At 43.2% G+C, this 12830-nt stretch overlaps 1 protein-coding gene across 1 annotated transcript; it reads left to right on the top strand.

Moving 5' to 3' along the window:
* Positions 1-1358: 1358 nt before the first annotated feature.
* Positions 1359-8013, top strand: rnf224 (ring finger protein 224). Its single transcript, XM_047373383.1, has 3 exons — positions 1359-2488; positions 4282-4526; positions 7235-8013. Exons 2-3 carry the CDS (start codon positions 4287-4289, stop codon positions 7556-7558), a joined length of 564 nt encoding a protein of 187 aa, XP_047229339.1. The 5' UTR covers positions 1359-2488; positions 4282-4286; the 3' UTR covers positions 7559-8013.
* The last annotated feature ends 4817 nt before the right edge of the window (positions 8014-12830 follow it).

Consider the following 12830-nt stretch of genomic DNA (forward strand, 5'->3'; position numbering starts at 1 on the left):
AAATGGGTCAGTACTTTGTCCAGGAGGAATATTCACCAGGAAGGAGCACTTTCAAAATAAAACAGAACATTCATCTTAAAGAAACTAAAACTCAGAAAAATGAGAAAAAGAAGTCCAGAAAGAAGCAAGCAGATGTGGATATTTGCTCAAGACGTACAACTTGCTTGAACGTGAAATCATAAACTGGTAGTCAGATGTTGAGGAAAAAAATCATATTTACCAAAGAAGGAGATCGATGATCATCACTCAGTCAGCTGTATTAATTTAGCCTTATAAGGGAGACAGTTTCTAGCATCAGCCATGTGTTGCTAAGCTGAGCTGAATCTGTTCTGACCAGACGAAGAGAAAAAACCTCCTTATATAAAATCCCAATGCAGCCCCCCCTCTAGAGAGAGCAGAGGTGAGAAATTGAATTAATTCCCTCCTCAACATCTCGGCTCCTCTGGGAAAAACATTCCCCTCGCTTGTAAATGCAGTGAGGATGACCAGCAGGAGGGAGCAGGAAGGAAGGTGGAAGCCATTGTTAGGTCAGACAGACCGTCACCTCAGAAGGACAAAAACATTTAAAAATTTGCTACCACACAGACATTCTCCCACAGGACGTTCTGACAGAAACCAGAATTCATGGTTTCAGCTATTGCAGCAGGTTGTTCTAGTCCTGAAGCAGCAAGGCAGCTCCAGACCATCACACTGTTGGACTGTCAGTACCATGTTCTGTTTCTGAAATGCTCTGTTAGTTTTAGGTCAGATGAAACATGACACACACCTTCCAAAAATGTCCACTTTCATGTCATCAGTCCACAGAATATTTAAAAAAAAATATTATGCAGGCCATATTTGCCAAGTCTCTAATCCTTTTTTTTATTGAATCCTGAACTTTGACCTCAAATGTGGCAGTGAGGCCAGCAGAGTGTTAGATGTTGTTTGGAGATCTTCTGTGACCCCCTGGATAAGTCCTTAATGCTCTCTGGATGTAATGTTGATAGGCCAGTCAGCTTCTCCACTGTTCCCTGTTTTCTCTGTGTGGATAATGGTTCCCACTGTGGTTCTCTGGAGTGCCAAAGTCAAAGAAATGGCTTTGCAATCCTTCCTAGACTGATAGACTTTAGTGACTCTGTGTCTCATCTGTTCATGAATTTCTTTAGACCGATGTCGTGATGTGTTACTGTATGAGATCTTGTAGCCTACTTCATGTTGTCAGACAGGTTCTGTTTAAGTGATTCTACAAGTCAGACAGTAATCAGACTAAGGTGTAGCTAGAGAAACTGAACCAAAAAGTGGTTACTCACAGTTACTGAATTAATAAGGGGGTGTAATTACTTTTTCACATAGGGCCAGGATGGTTTTCAGCTTTTTGCCCTGAATGAATTATATCATCATCTAAAAATGTCTTTTTGTATTTACTCAGGTTATGATATTAGCATTTGTTTGATGATCTGAAATTAATGTGGAATAAAAAAACAAAAATATAAGGCGGTAAATACTTTTCCACTGAACTGACCAGAATGTACAGTAATGGTTGCATGTAGATCTGCAGAGATGGTTCTGCACCAGAGAGAGATCCAAACTCATGAATGTTCTGACTGGGAAAAGTAACAGGATCTCTACTAAAAACAAGAATTATGCATGAGCAGCAGTGATGTTGTCCTCTTGCACCTCTATTTGTGATCATACTGATGGGTTCGGTCTTAAAGTGAGTCCAGCAGATCCAGAATCAGTGATCAGCATGATCCTGATTAATATTCTCCATGAGGATAGTTACTTTGTAAAAAGGGTCTCTGCTGCTTTAGCTGCTTGTCCGTCAGTCAGCAAACAGAGAGGTTAGCGCTGACACCTGATAGGATAACACCTCCAGAAACTTGAGCCCAATTCCACGTTCTATTGGCTGATTAGGTTCCGTGTGCAGTTATTGATCATGAAGCTGCCCCTGTTTGTTAGTTTATCAGATATTAGCAAATAATTTTCAGGTTCATAGTTTGTTGTCTCTTTATTTATCTAAACCTCATTTGAGCTTATTAATAACTTATTGATCAGTTATTTTTGGTTTGACTGAAGCAGTTATTTCTAAATATTTATTATCTTCTATATTTCAGAGTCAGGTTTCAACTAATTTGTGTGTGTGTCGAACGAGGCTGAATTATTGATAAAGGCAACTCTCTCTCTCTCTTTCTCTTTATCCATCTCTGAGAGGACAAAAAACAACAGAACAGAAGACAAGGAGACAGCAGAGATAAGACAGGAGACGAAAAGAAAAAAGAAAAGGTCTATGAGAAAAGACAAGAAAGAATAAAAGGCTGACAGAGAAGCAACAAAGGAGATAAAAGGAAGAAAAACGACAAAAAGCTGCTCAGATAAAACAGATAAATGTGGAGGGACTGAATGAAGAACAAATGATGAAGAACTGAAGAGATAAAGAAGACATTTAAAACAGAACAGACTGAGGAAGAAGAGCTGGAAAACAAGATGTGAAAGAAAACAACAAATTCAAGTGAGTTTCTCTTCAACCAATTAGAATTCAGCATTGAAGAAAATGTCATCCAATTGGAAACAATGAATATATATATTAGTTATATATCTATATAATTCAGTTTATTTATATAGCGCCAATTTACAACTCATAGCATTTTGAATCAGCTGAAGGCTTTTAACTGCATTTTGTGGACATCTTGATAGTAAAGAATTACAATAGTCCAGCCTTGAAGTAACAAATGCATGGACTAGTTTTTCAGCGTCACTCCTGGACAGGATATTTCTAATTTTGGCAATGTTCTGGAGATGAAAGAAGGAAATCCTAGAAACCTGTTTAATATGGGATTTAAAGGACATGTCCTGGTCAAAAATAACACCAAGGTTTTTTACTTTATTATCAGAGGTCAATTTAATGCCATCCAGGTTAAGTGATTGACTAAAGAGTTTCTTTTTTAAAGACTCTGGTCCAAAGATGACAACCTCTGTCTTGTCTGAATTTAGAAGTAAAACATTTATCGTCATCCAAGTTTTTATATCTTCAAGACCTGCTTGTAGTCTATCTAACTGGTTGGGCTCATCAGGATTTATGGATAAGTAAAGCTGAGTATCATCAGCGTAACAGTGAAAATTCATTCTATGCTGCCTGATAATTTGACCTATTGGAAGCATATATATAGTAAAGAGAATTGGGCCAAGTACTGAACCCTGTGGTACTCCACAAGTAACCCTGGAGATTAAAGATGATTTATCATTTATCTGTTAGATAAATAACATTTAAAACAGCCTAGACCTGTGGTACATATCCATTTACTAAAGATAGATTAATCATATCTAAAATGGGGCTGGTAATCAGAGGGAACACTTCCTTAAATAATTTGGTTGGGATTGGGTCTAACATACAAGTTGAAGGTTTAGATGAAGCTAATATTTCTGATAACTCAGGAAGCTTCACAGGATAAAACAGTCCAAACACAGATCAGGTTCTACAGTTATTTCCAATGTTGTCTCCCTTGCTGAGGATGAAGTAATCATCTTCAGGAGTATGTCAAAGATTTTATTTTTAATAGAATCAATTTTATTTAAGAAGAATCCCATAAAGTCATGACTACTGAGAGCTAAGGGAATGGATGGCTCAACAGAGCTATGACTCTGTGTAAGTTTAGCAACTGTGCTAAAGAGAAACCTAGGATTATTCTTGTTCTCTTCTATTAATGATGAGAAATAAGCTGTTCTAGCTTGGTGAAGTGTCTTTTTATACAACAGTAGGCTATTTTTCCAGATTAAGTAGGAATCCTCTAGGTGTGTAGAGCGCCATTTTCTATCCAATTTTCTAACATTGTGCTTTAAAGTACGCAGCTCTGAATTAAACCAGAGAGCTAGCCTCCTATGAATAAATACCTTCTTTTTCAAGGGGGCTGCATTGTCTAATGCATCACGCAATGATGAAGAAACACTATGAACAAAAGAATCAATTTGTGAAGGGGCAGAAACAGAATTATTGCCCTCCACTGTGCTTTTCTGTGATATTGAGGAAATTAAAAGTGGAACAGATTCTTTAAAGGTTGTTACAGCATCGTCTGATAATGATCTACTATAATGACATTTTCTTTCAGGTGTGGAGTACTCGGTTAAATTAAACTCAAAGGTTATTAAGAAATGGTCAGACAGGACAGGGTTATGAGAAAATATTGTTATGTCTTTACACTCAATGCCATATGTCAGCACTAGGTTACAAGATTTAACCCCAGTATGATCCAAGTCTGTTCCAGGAATCTGAAATTAAATCCTAAACACTTTTTGTTGTCCGAACAGGAAAGATGCTTCATGACAGAAGAAAGGAAGATGAAGAAGAGGAGGCTGACACCTGTCAGCCCCACCCTCATCCCTGCTCCTCTGTTGTCACGGAGACAACAATGTCAGGGAGGACACAGGACCTGGTGTGTATTGTGTGTTTTGGCAGCTATGACCTACTGACAAGGTTGCCACGGCGACTCCACTGTGGCCACGCCTTCTGCCAGGACTGTCTGAAGAGATTGGACACAGTGATTAACGAGCAGGTGGGGAGAGCCATGAATCTTTCTGGTTCTTATATTTAATTTGTAAATAGAGGGTGGAAGAATTGGTTATTCACTTGCATATTTTCATCTGTGATGTTTTAAGTCAAGGACCTCTGACAGGACAACAGGATGGACTGCAGGCAGCCCTGCTGTCCTCTGAAAGTTTATAAACTTTCCACTACTGCCATTTTTTTTTTTAGAAGTACAGGTTTGGGCGTGGCGCTGGTGGTGTAGGGGTTAAGCGTGCGACAACATATACAGGTCCTTCTCAAAATATTAGCATATTGTGATAAAGTTCATTATTTTCCATAATGTTATGATGAAAATTTAACATTCATATATTTTAGATTCATTGCACACTAACTGAAATATTTCAGGTCTTTTATTGTCTTAATACGGATGATTTTGGCATACAGCTCATGAAAACCCAAAATTCCTATCTCACAAAATTAGCATATCATTAAAAGGGTCTCTAAACGAGCTATGAACCTAATCATCTGAATCAACGAGTTAACTCTAAACACCTGCAAAAGATTCCTGAGGCCTTTAAAACTCCCAGCCTGGTTCATCACTCAAAACCCCAATCATGGGTAAGACTGCCGACCTGACTGCTGTCCAGAAGGCCACTATTGACACCCTCAAGCAAGAGGGTAAGACACAGAAAGACATTTCTGAATGAATAGGCTGTTCCCAGAGTGCTGTATCAAGGCACCTCAGTGGGAAGTCTGTGGGAAGGAAAAAGTGTGGCAGAAAACGCTGCACAACGAGAAGAGGTGACCGGACCCTGAGGAAGATTGTGGAGAAGGGCCGATTCCAGACCTTGGGGGACCTGCGGAAGCAGTGGACTGAGTCTGGAGTAGAAACATCCAGAGCCACCGTGCACAGGCGTGTGCAGGAAATGGGCTACAGGTGCCGCATTCCCCAGGTCAAGCCACTTTTGAACCAGAAACAGCGGCAGAAGCGCCTGACCTGGGCTACAGAGAAGCAGCACTGGACTGTTGCTCAGTGGTCCAAAGTACTTTTTTCGGATGAAAGCAAATTCTGCATGTCATTCAGAAATCAAGGTGCCAGAGTCTGGAGGAAGACTGGGGAGAAGGAAATGCCAAAATGCCAGAAGTCCAGTGTCAAGTACCCACAGTCAGTGATGGTCTGTGGTGCCGTGTCAGCTGCTGGTGTTGGTCCACTGTGTTTTATCAAGGGCAGGGTCAATGCAGCTAGCTATCAGGAGATTTTGGAGCACTTCATGCTTCCATCTGCTGAAAAGCTTTATGGAGATGAAGATTTCATTTTTCAGCACGACCTGGCACCTGCTCACAGTGCCAAAACCACTGGTAAATGGTTTACTGACCATGGTATCACTGTGCTCAATTGGCCTGCCAACTCTCCTGACCTGAACCCCATAGAGAATCTGTGGGATATTGTGAAGAGAACGTTGAGAGACTCAAGACCCAACACTCTGGATGAGCTAAAGGCCGCTATCGAAGCATCCTGGGCCTCCATAAGACCTCAGCAGTGCCACAGGCTGATTGCCTCCATGCCACGCCGCATTGAAGCAGTCATTTCTGCAAAAGGATTCCTGACCAAGTATTGAGTGCATAACTGTACATGATTATTTGAAGGTTGACGTTTTTTGTATTAAAAACACTTTTCTTTTATTGGTCGGATGAAATATGCTAATTTTGTGAGATAGGAATTTTGGGTTTTCATGAGCTGTATGCCAAAATCATCCGTATTAAGACAATAAAAGACCTGAAATATTTCAGTTAGTGTGCAATGAATCTAAAATATATGAATGTTAAATATTCATCATGACATTATGGAAAATAATGAACTTTATCACAATATGCTAATATTTTGAGAAGGACCTGTATAGAGGAAACAGTCCTCGAAGTGGTCGTCCTGGGTTCAAGTCCCAGGCCTGGAGAACTTTGCAGAATGTCTTCTCCCTCTTTCTCTCCCTATTTCCTGTCAGCCTACTGTCAGAAAAATTGAAAAATGAAGGCCTCTAGTGCTGCAAAAAAAAAAAGAACAAGTACAGGATCCACTCCTATTCCTCGAAAGGAACTTGTAATGTTCCTAGCTTGTCTTGTCTCTGAGTCAGCCGACTTGGACAGCCGATTCTTTTTAGATTCATATTCACTAGAGGGTGTTGATGTAATATGTGAGCAGCACAGCTTATGTGTACCCTACACCTAACATCTAAGAATACGTTCTGGAGATGGAAGGACTAAACAGGTCCAGTATTGGTTCTGTTGTTTTTTTGTTTTTTTTTGGGAGTGTTTGAACTGAGCTAGCATTGATGAAGACAATCATGACATAGATCCCTGGGATTTTATCATCACTGTACGACATGCTGAACCCTTCCCTAGCCTCATGACTTCTGTTGGAAATCTGATGGGGTCTAAGGTCACAGGCAGGCTGATCTCATGTGTTTTTCCAAACAACTACAGTCTAGTCTTTTAATGGCGGCATCTTTTGGATAACAATAATAAGACAGAAGTACTGCATCACAGGAGAGGTCTTAATGAGAATCACATAGAGATGCTCCGCTTTTTCACAGGATGTGACATCAGCAGTCACATGACAGTAGTCTGATCATTCAGAGTGAATCTAATCTCTCCTAGTCTCTCCTCTTCCTCACAGAACAGAGTGGCATGCAACGATGCTATAATGCTGAACGCAATAACTCTCTACCTCTTCCTCCTTAGGTGTGGATCCCGTGTCCCCAGTGTCGACAGAACACACCACGACCCAGAGGAGGAGCGGCAAGTTTGGACCTAGACTTGGCCTCCTTCCTGGCAGTGAAGGCCCAGCAGACCTATATCTCTTGTTCCTCATCCCCCTGGACCTCTGCTCGCATGGACGAGGCACCAGCGGTCAGAGACGGCAAGCCTTGGCTGGGAAAAGAAGTATCAGATGATGGCTGGCTGCACGGTGGTCTGGCTGAGCCACGCTTCCATCGCTATGGCAACTGTTGCCCAACCCCGTCCTGTTTGCTGTGCTGCTGGTTCTGCTGCCCAGGGCAGAGATAAGGCACTGGGACAGAACAGACCAACTCCAGAACAGCTCCAGTTACCTAATGATACAAGGCCAGTTCAGATGCACACTGATCCATCCTAGCTGATCTGATCAAATGCTAACATCTGACTGAAAGAGCTGATACAAAACATGTTGGAAATAGCCAGGTAATAACTGCTGAGGGAAGTCCTGCAAGACCCATTGGAGTACCTTGAGGACATCCCCAAACCCAGAACTGGTCTACCTTCTGACCGGTAAACTAAAGCAGATAAAAGACTCAGACTTCCACTGAAGGTGGACTGAGATCATTCACACCTGGATATATCTTCAGCCAGCTGGTATCAGATCACCCAGGATGGTTATCAGTGCCAGGTCTGATCAGGTCCTAACATGTATAAAGAAAATCATCACATCTAAAGCCTCTGGACTTTCTTCGCTGCACAAAGAACAAGTATTTCAAGATCTTCTGATTGTCTTCAGGAATGTTAACATATTAAATAAAAAGGTTTAAAGGTTTGGATCTTCTGTTTTTCTAGCAGATCTCATATCACCTGCAGACTTGTTCACCAAATCTGGAAAAGGGTTTGTTCAGGGGCTATTCCTGTGATCCTGGTTTAATCTATTCTCTATTAAGTTTTACATCAGGTACCATGGGGATGTATACTAAACAGTGGTCACAATCTGAACCTGCTAACTATACTAAGTATAGTTAGTCCTGCAGAGTGTTTTCATTAAACAGGCAGAAGTCTCCTAATTCAGGTGTTTGATCATCTGAAGAATCTGTTTTCTATGCTAGATCCAAAGCTCTAGAACCGCACTGAACCACCCACTGGTCCACAGATGAACTAAACTCTTGATATTGGACCCCACAATGCAGACGAGCAGGCAGCGTTATGGTAAGTGAAAAAGATTTAATAACGAAAACTCACTCACTACAGGAGGCAGGAACAAAACAAACGAGCAGGTAAGACAGGCATGGCATGATCAAAAAACAAGACTTGAGCATCAAACAAGACTTGAGCATGAGAGTGAAAGATGTTTCCGCGAAGACTAAACAGAACAGGTGTGAATATATGGCGTGAAAACCAGGTGGAGCAAGGAGACAGATTAACTTGAAGCAGGTGAACTGAATAAACTTAATTAACAGAACAAAACGTGACTGGAGCAAAACAGAGACTCTTGAACACAAACTAGGAAAACATGAAGCAAAAGCATAACCAGATCCGAAAACCAAACTTGACAAAACATGAACAAGACGACAAAACAAAAAGCATGACCAGGAAAATAAACAGAAACATGATTCAAAACTTCAACAGTGAAAAACAAGGAAAAAACCCGAAACCAAAAACCAAACAACCCTACATCATGTCAGAACCCCCCCCCCTTAAGGGCAGATACCAGACGCCCACAACAGTCCAAACAAAAAGAAAACAACCCAACCAGGGCGGGCGGTGCGGGTCTCGGTAGGAGGGCCACAAACAAAAACAGTTCAGACGGGCGACCAAGAGGTCGTCCCGAGCAGGCATAGAGTTCAGGCGGGCGACCAGGCCTGCACCAAAGACGTGGAGGCCGACTGAGCAGAGTAGAGGACTTCCCAGACACTGTGGAACTCCAGATGCGTGGAGCCTGGCGAACCCTCAGAGGCTGAAGCAGAGCCTGGCGAACCCTCAGAGGCTGAAGCAGATCCTGGCGAACCCTCAGCTCTGGGTTCAAAAGCCAGAACGAGGACAAAACATTCCTTAAACTCCTGCAGACTAGGAACAGGAGCTGAGGCGTCGACCGGACCCTCCGTGACGTGAGCAGGAGCTGAGGCGTCGACCGGACCCTCCGTGACGTGAGCAGGAGCTGAGGCGTCAGCGGGACCCTCAGTGGCGTGAGCAGGAGCTGAGGCGTCGACCGGACCCTCCGTGACGTGAGCAGGAGCTGAGGCGTCGGTGGGACCCTCAGTGGCGTGAGCAGGGGCTGAGGCATCGGCCGGACCCTCAGTGGCGTGAGCAGAGGCGTCGCCGGGGCCCCCGATGACTTGAGCCGGGGCGTCCCTCTTACGACGTCTTCTGCGCCGTGTGGAGGGGGTTGAGGCTGACTTAGGGTCAGGCTGAGGCTGTGGTGTGTCAGGCTGTGGACCTGACATGGGCTGCTCTGCAGCAGCTTCCTGGAGACTTGATGTGGATAATGGAGCATGGCAGTAAAACAGCCTTACTGTCGCTTCATACTCCATCTCGATCTGCTTTATCCTCTCCATCAGCTCAGGAGAGGAATACAGAAGACCTGTCGTCCTGAGGATCTTGATTTGGCTTGCAGTGAACCTCAAGCGCTGCTCCAGCTTGGCAGGTGTTGCCCCAGAACTCCGGTCTGGAGCGAGCGCAGACGGCATGGGCGGAGGTGTAGCGAGCCTGGCAGACAGTGCTGTGGCAGACGAAGATGCGGGCTTATTTGCTGCAGCCCTCACGTCCGCTGACAGGGAAACCACCTCCTCGCCAGGCAACCGGCTGGGAATCCCTGTATGACGGTGATTCTTGCAGCGGGAGGAAGATGACGGCTTTGTTGCCGGTACGGAAGCAGGTGGGGAACGTCGGAGCTGAGGCGGAGGGACAGAACTGCCCTCCCGAACTCTCTGGCGCTGGGCCACCTCACGCTCCATCTGTTCCAGCAGCAGAGGAGACGGCAGAACCTCCAAATCCGTCGGCAGAAGTCTCATCGCCTCCTTCATCCGCTGCTTAACCCAGCGATCCCTGGCGCTCTCCTGCCTACTGTCCGCGAGGTCCATGTTTGGCGGAAACATTCTGTCACGGTTCTGTCACGGTTTACTTGGAATTGGACCTCAGAATGCAGACGAGCAGGCAGCGTGATGCTAAGTGAAAAAGATTTAATTACGAAAACTCACACTCAGCAGGAGGCAGAAACAAAACAAACGGGCAGGTAAGACAGGCATGGCATGATCAAAAAGACAAGACTTGGTTTGTGAACAAGACATGAGCATGAGAAATGTTTCTGCCACAACTAACAGAACAGGTGTGAATATATGGCGTGAAAACCAGGTGGAGCAAGGAGACAGAATAACTTGAAGCAGGTGAACCGAATAAACTTAATTAACAGAACAAAACGTGACTGGAGCAAAACAGAGACTCTTGAACACAAACTAGAAAAACATGAAGCAAAAGCATAACCAGATCTGAAAACCAAACTTGACAAAACATGAACAAGACGACAAAACAAAAAGCATGACCAGGAAAATAAACAGAAACATGATTCAAAACTTCAACAGTGAAAAACATAAGGAAAAAACCCGAAACCAAAAACCAAACAACCCTAAATCATGACAGTATGCCTTCAATTTTGAATAAATCCCCAACAGTATCACCAGCAAAGCACCCCCACACCATCACACCTCCTCCTCCATGCTTCACGTGGGAACCAGGCATGTAGAGTCCATCCATTCACCTCTTCTGCGCCGCCGGCTGTTTTTTTTTTAATGCTGGTCGACTCTTACGGCTGGCCACGGCCAGGGCCAATCAGTGAACAGCTGTTTGTTCACGTCATGTACAGTACCGACTCTCGCTTAGCCCTGCTAAGAAGGAGGCACCAAAAAAGTAGGTACCGGTATTGAAATAACAGTAATGGAAACGCTCGCAAAGCAAATCGAGTGGAGCTGAGTCGGACCAAATCGAGCCAGTGGAAAAGGGCCAAACGTTTATTGTCAAGAAAAGGCTTCGCTTGGAAATCAGCTCGATCAAAGAATTGATTCAAACTAAGAAAGTCCATCAGGTGTTGTGGTCTCAAGGAAAAGACCAACTCGCAGACTGTTTAACAAAGAAGGCAACATCCACAGCCTTCCTGCTTAAGACTACTTATGAAGGACATTGGACTGTGCAATACATTTATTCATGACTTGTTTCATACTTTTATGATGTTAAAACTGTCCTAACAAAAATGTTTCTCTATACTTCTCTTGTTCAGTCATTGTATGAAGCACAGCCCTTCTGGCTTTATACTCTGCTGCAGCTTCTTGTCCTTTGGCAGAGGAGCCATACGAGATAACTGTATTAGCTTTAAACGGGCTACAAACAGCTAGAGGATGTAAATATGGAGCTGTCATCAGGCCATACGATCTCCTCAACAATATTTTGCTGGGTGACATGAACCTCCATATAGACTTTATAAATCAGCCTGCTTCTCAAGACTTCTTGGTCTTACTTTTTAAAATTGTTCAGCCAATGACCTCCCGCTCTCTGACCATATGCTAATCTCATTCAATATTAATTTGACACTATCTATAACTAAATTGATACATCAGAATTCATTTCATAATATCGGAAACATTAATCAAAGGCTATGTTCATGCTGCAGGAAAACAGGACCGAAATCTGACTTTTTCATGGCAGTCAAAAAATTGGATTTGTGCCAATTTCATATGTGGTTCTGAATCGGATATGTATCCGATAGATTTCAAAGTATTCAGAGTCAGAACAGTTGTGTCGCATTTCATCCGACTTGTACATCATCGTCCTGGTTCTGACTAGCATCCACTCAGACGTCTCTACAGCAGCAGCATCACTGCTCCAATAAAGGCCGATGTTAATAGTGGCGCTCTCTGTGTTCTTGACCTCTCTATTATCTTGTCATGATGTGGTCACAATATTGTCAGCTCCAATTAATCAACAACTTAATAACACAGAGACGCCGGCGTCCATCATTACTCCCATAAACTGAGTTGTTGTGTGACATCTAGTATCTGCATCTTCACATGTGGGCCCTTTGGGGTCGTGAACCTGTGACAGCCGGAGTATTTTCCATTGAACATTGTGCACACTGAAACTCACTGTCACGCCCCAATTATTTATTGGATTGGACCAACGACGGATAAAACATGGACTATTTAAGTTACAGAACTGATGATCCTTTTATGATCATTATTTATCTTTGCGTTTCAATACATTTGAGCCTTGTAAAACACACTGATTGTTGGGATTTGTTTCATTAATGTTTAGGGTGTTGAGCACTGTCATACACTCACCAGCCACTTTATTAGGTACACCTTGTTGGTACCGGGTTGGGCCCCCTTTTGCCTTCAGAACTTCCTTAATCCTTGGTGGCATAGATTCAACAAGGTACTGGAAACATTCCTCAGAGAGTTTGGTCCATATTGACATGATAGCATCACACAGATGCTGCAGATTTGTCGGCTGCATCCATGATGCGAATCTCCCGTTCCACCACATCCCAAAGGTGCTCTATTGAATTGAGATCTGATGACTGTGGAGGTCATTTGAGTCCAGTGAACTAATT

Source organism: Girardinichthys multiradiatus, chromosome 8 (genome assembly GCF_021462225.1).
Source record: "Girardinichthys multiradiatus isolate DD_20200921_A chromosome 8, DD_fGirMul_XY1, whole genome shotgun sequence".
NCBI classification, from domain to species: Eukaryota; Metazoa; Chordata; class Actinopteri; order Cyprinodontiformes; family Goodeidae; genus Girardinichthys; species Girardinichthys multiradiatus.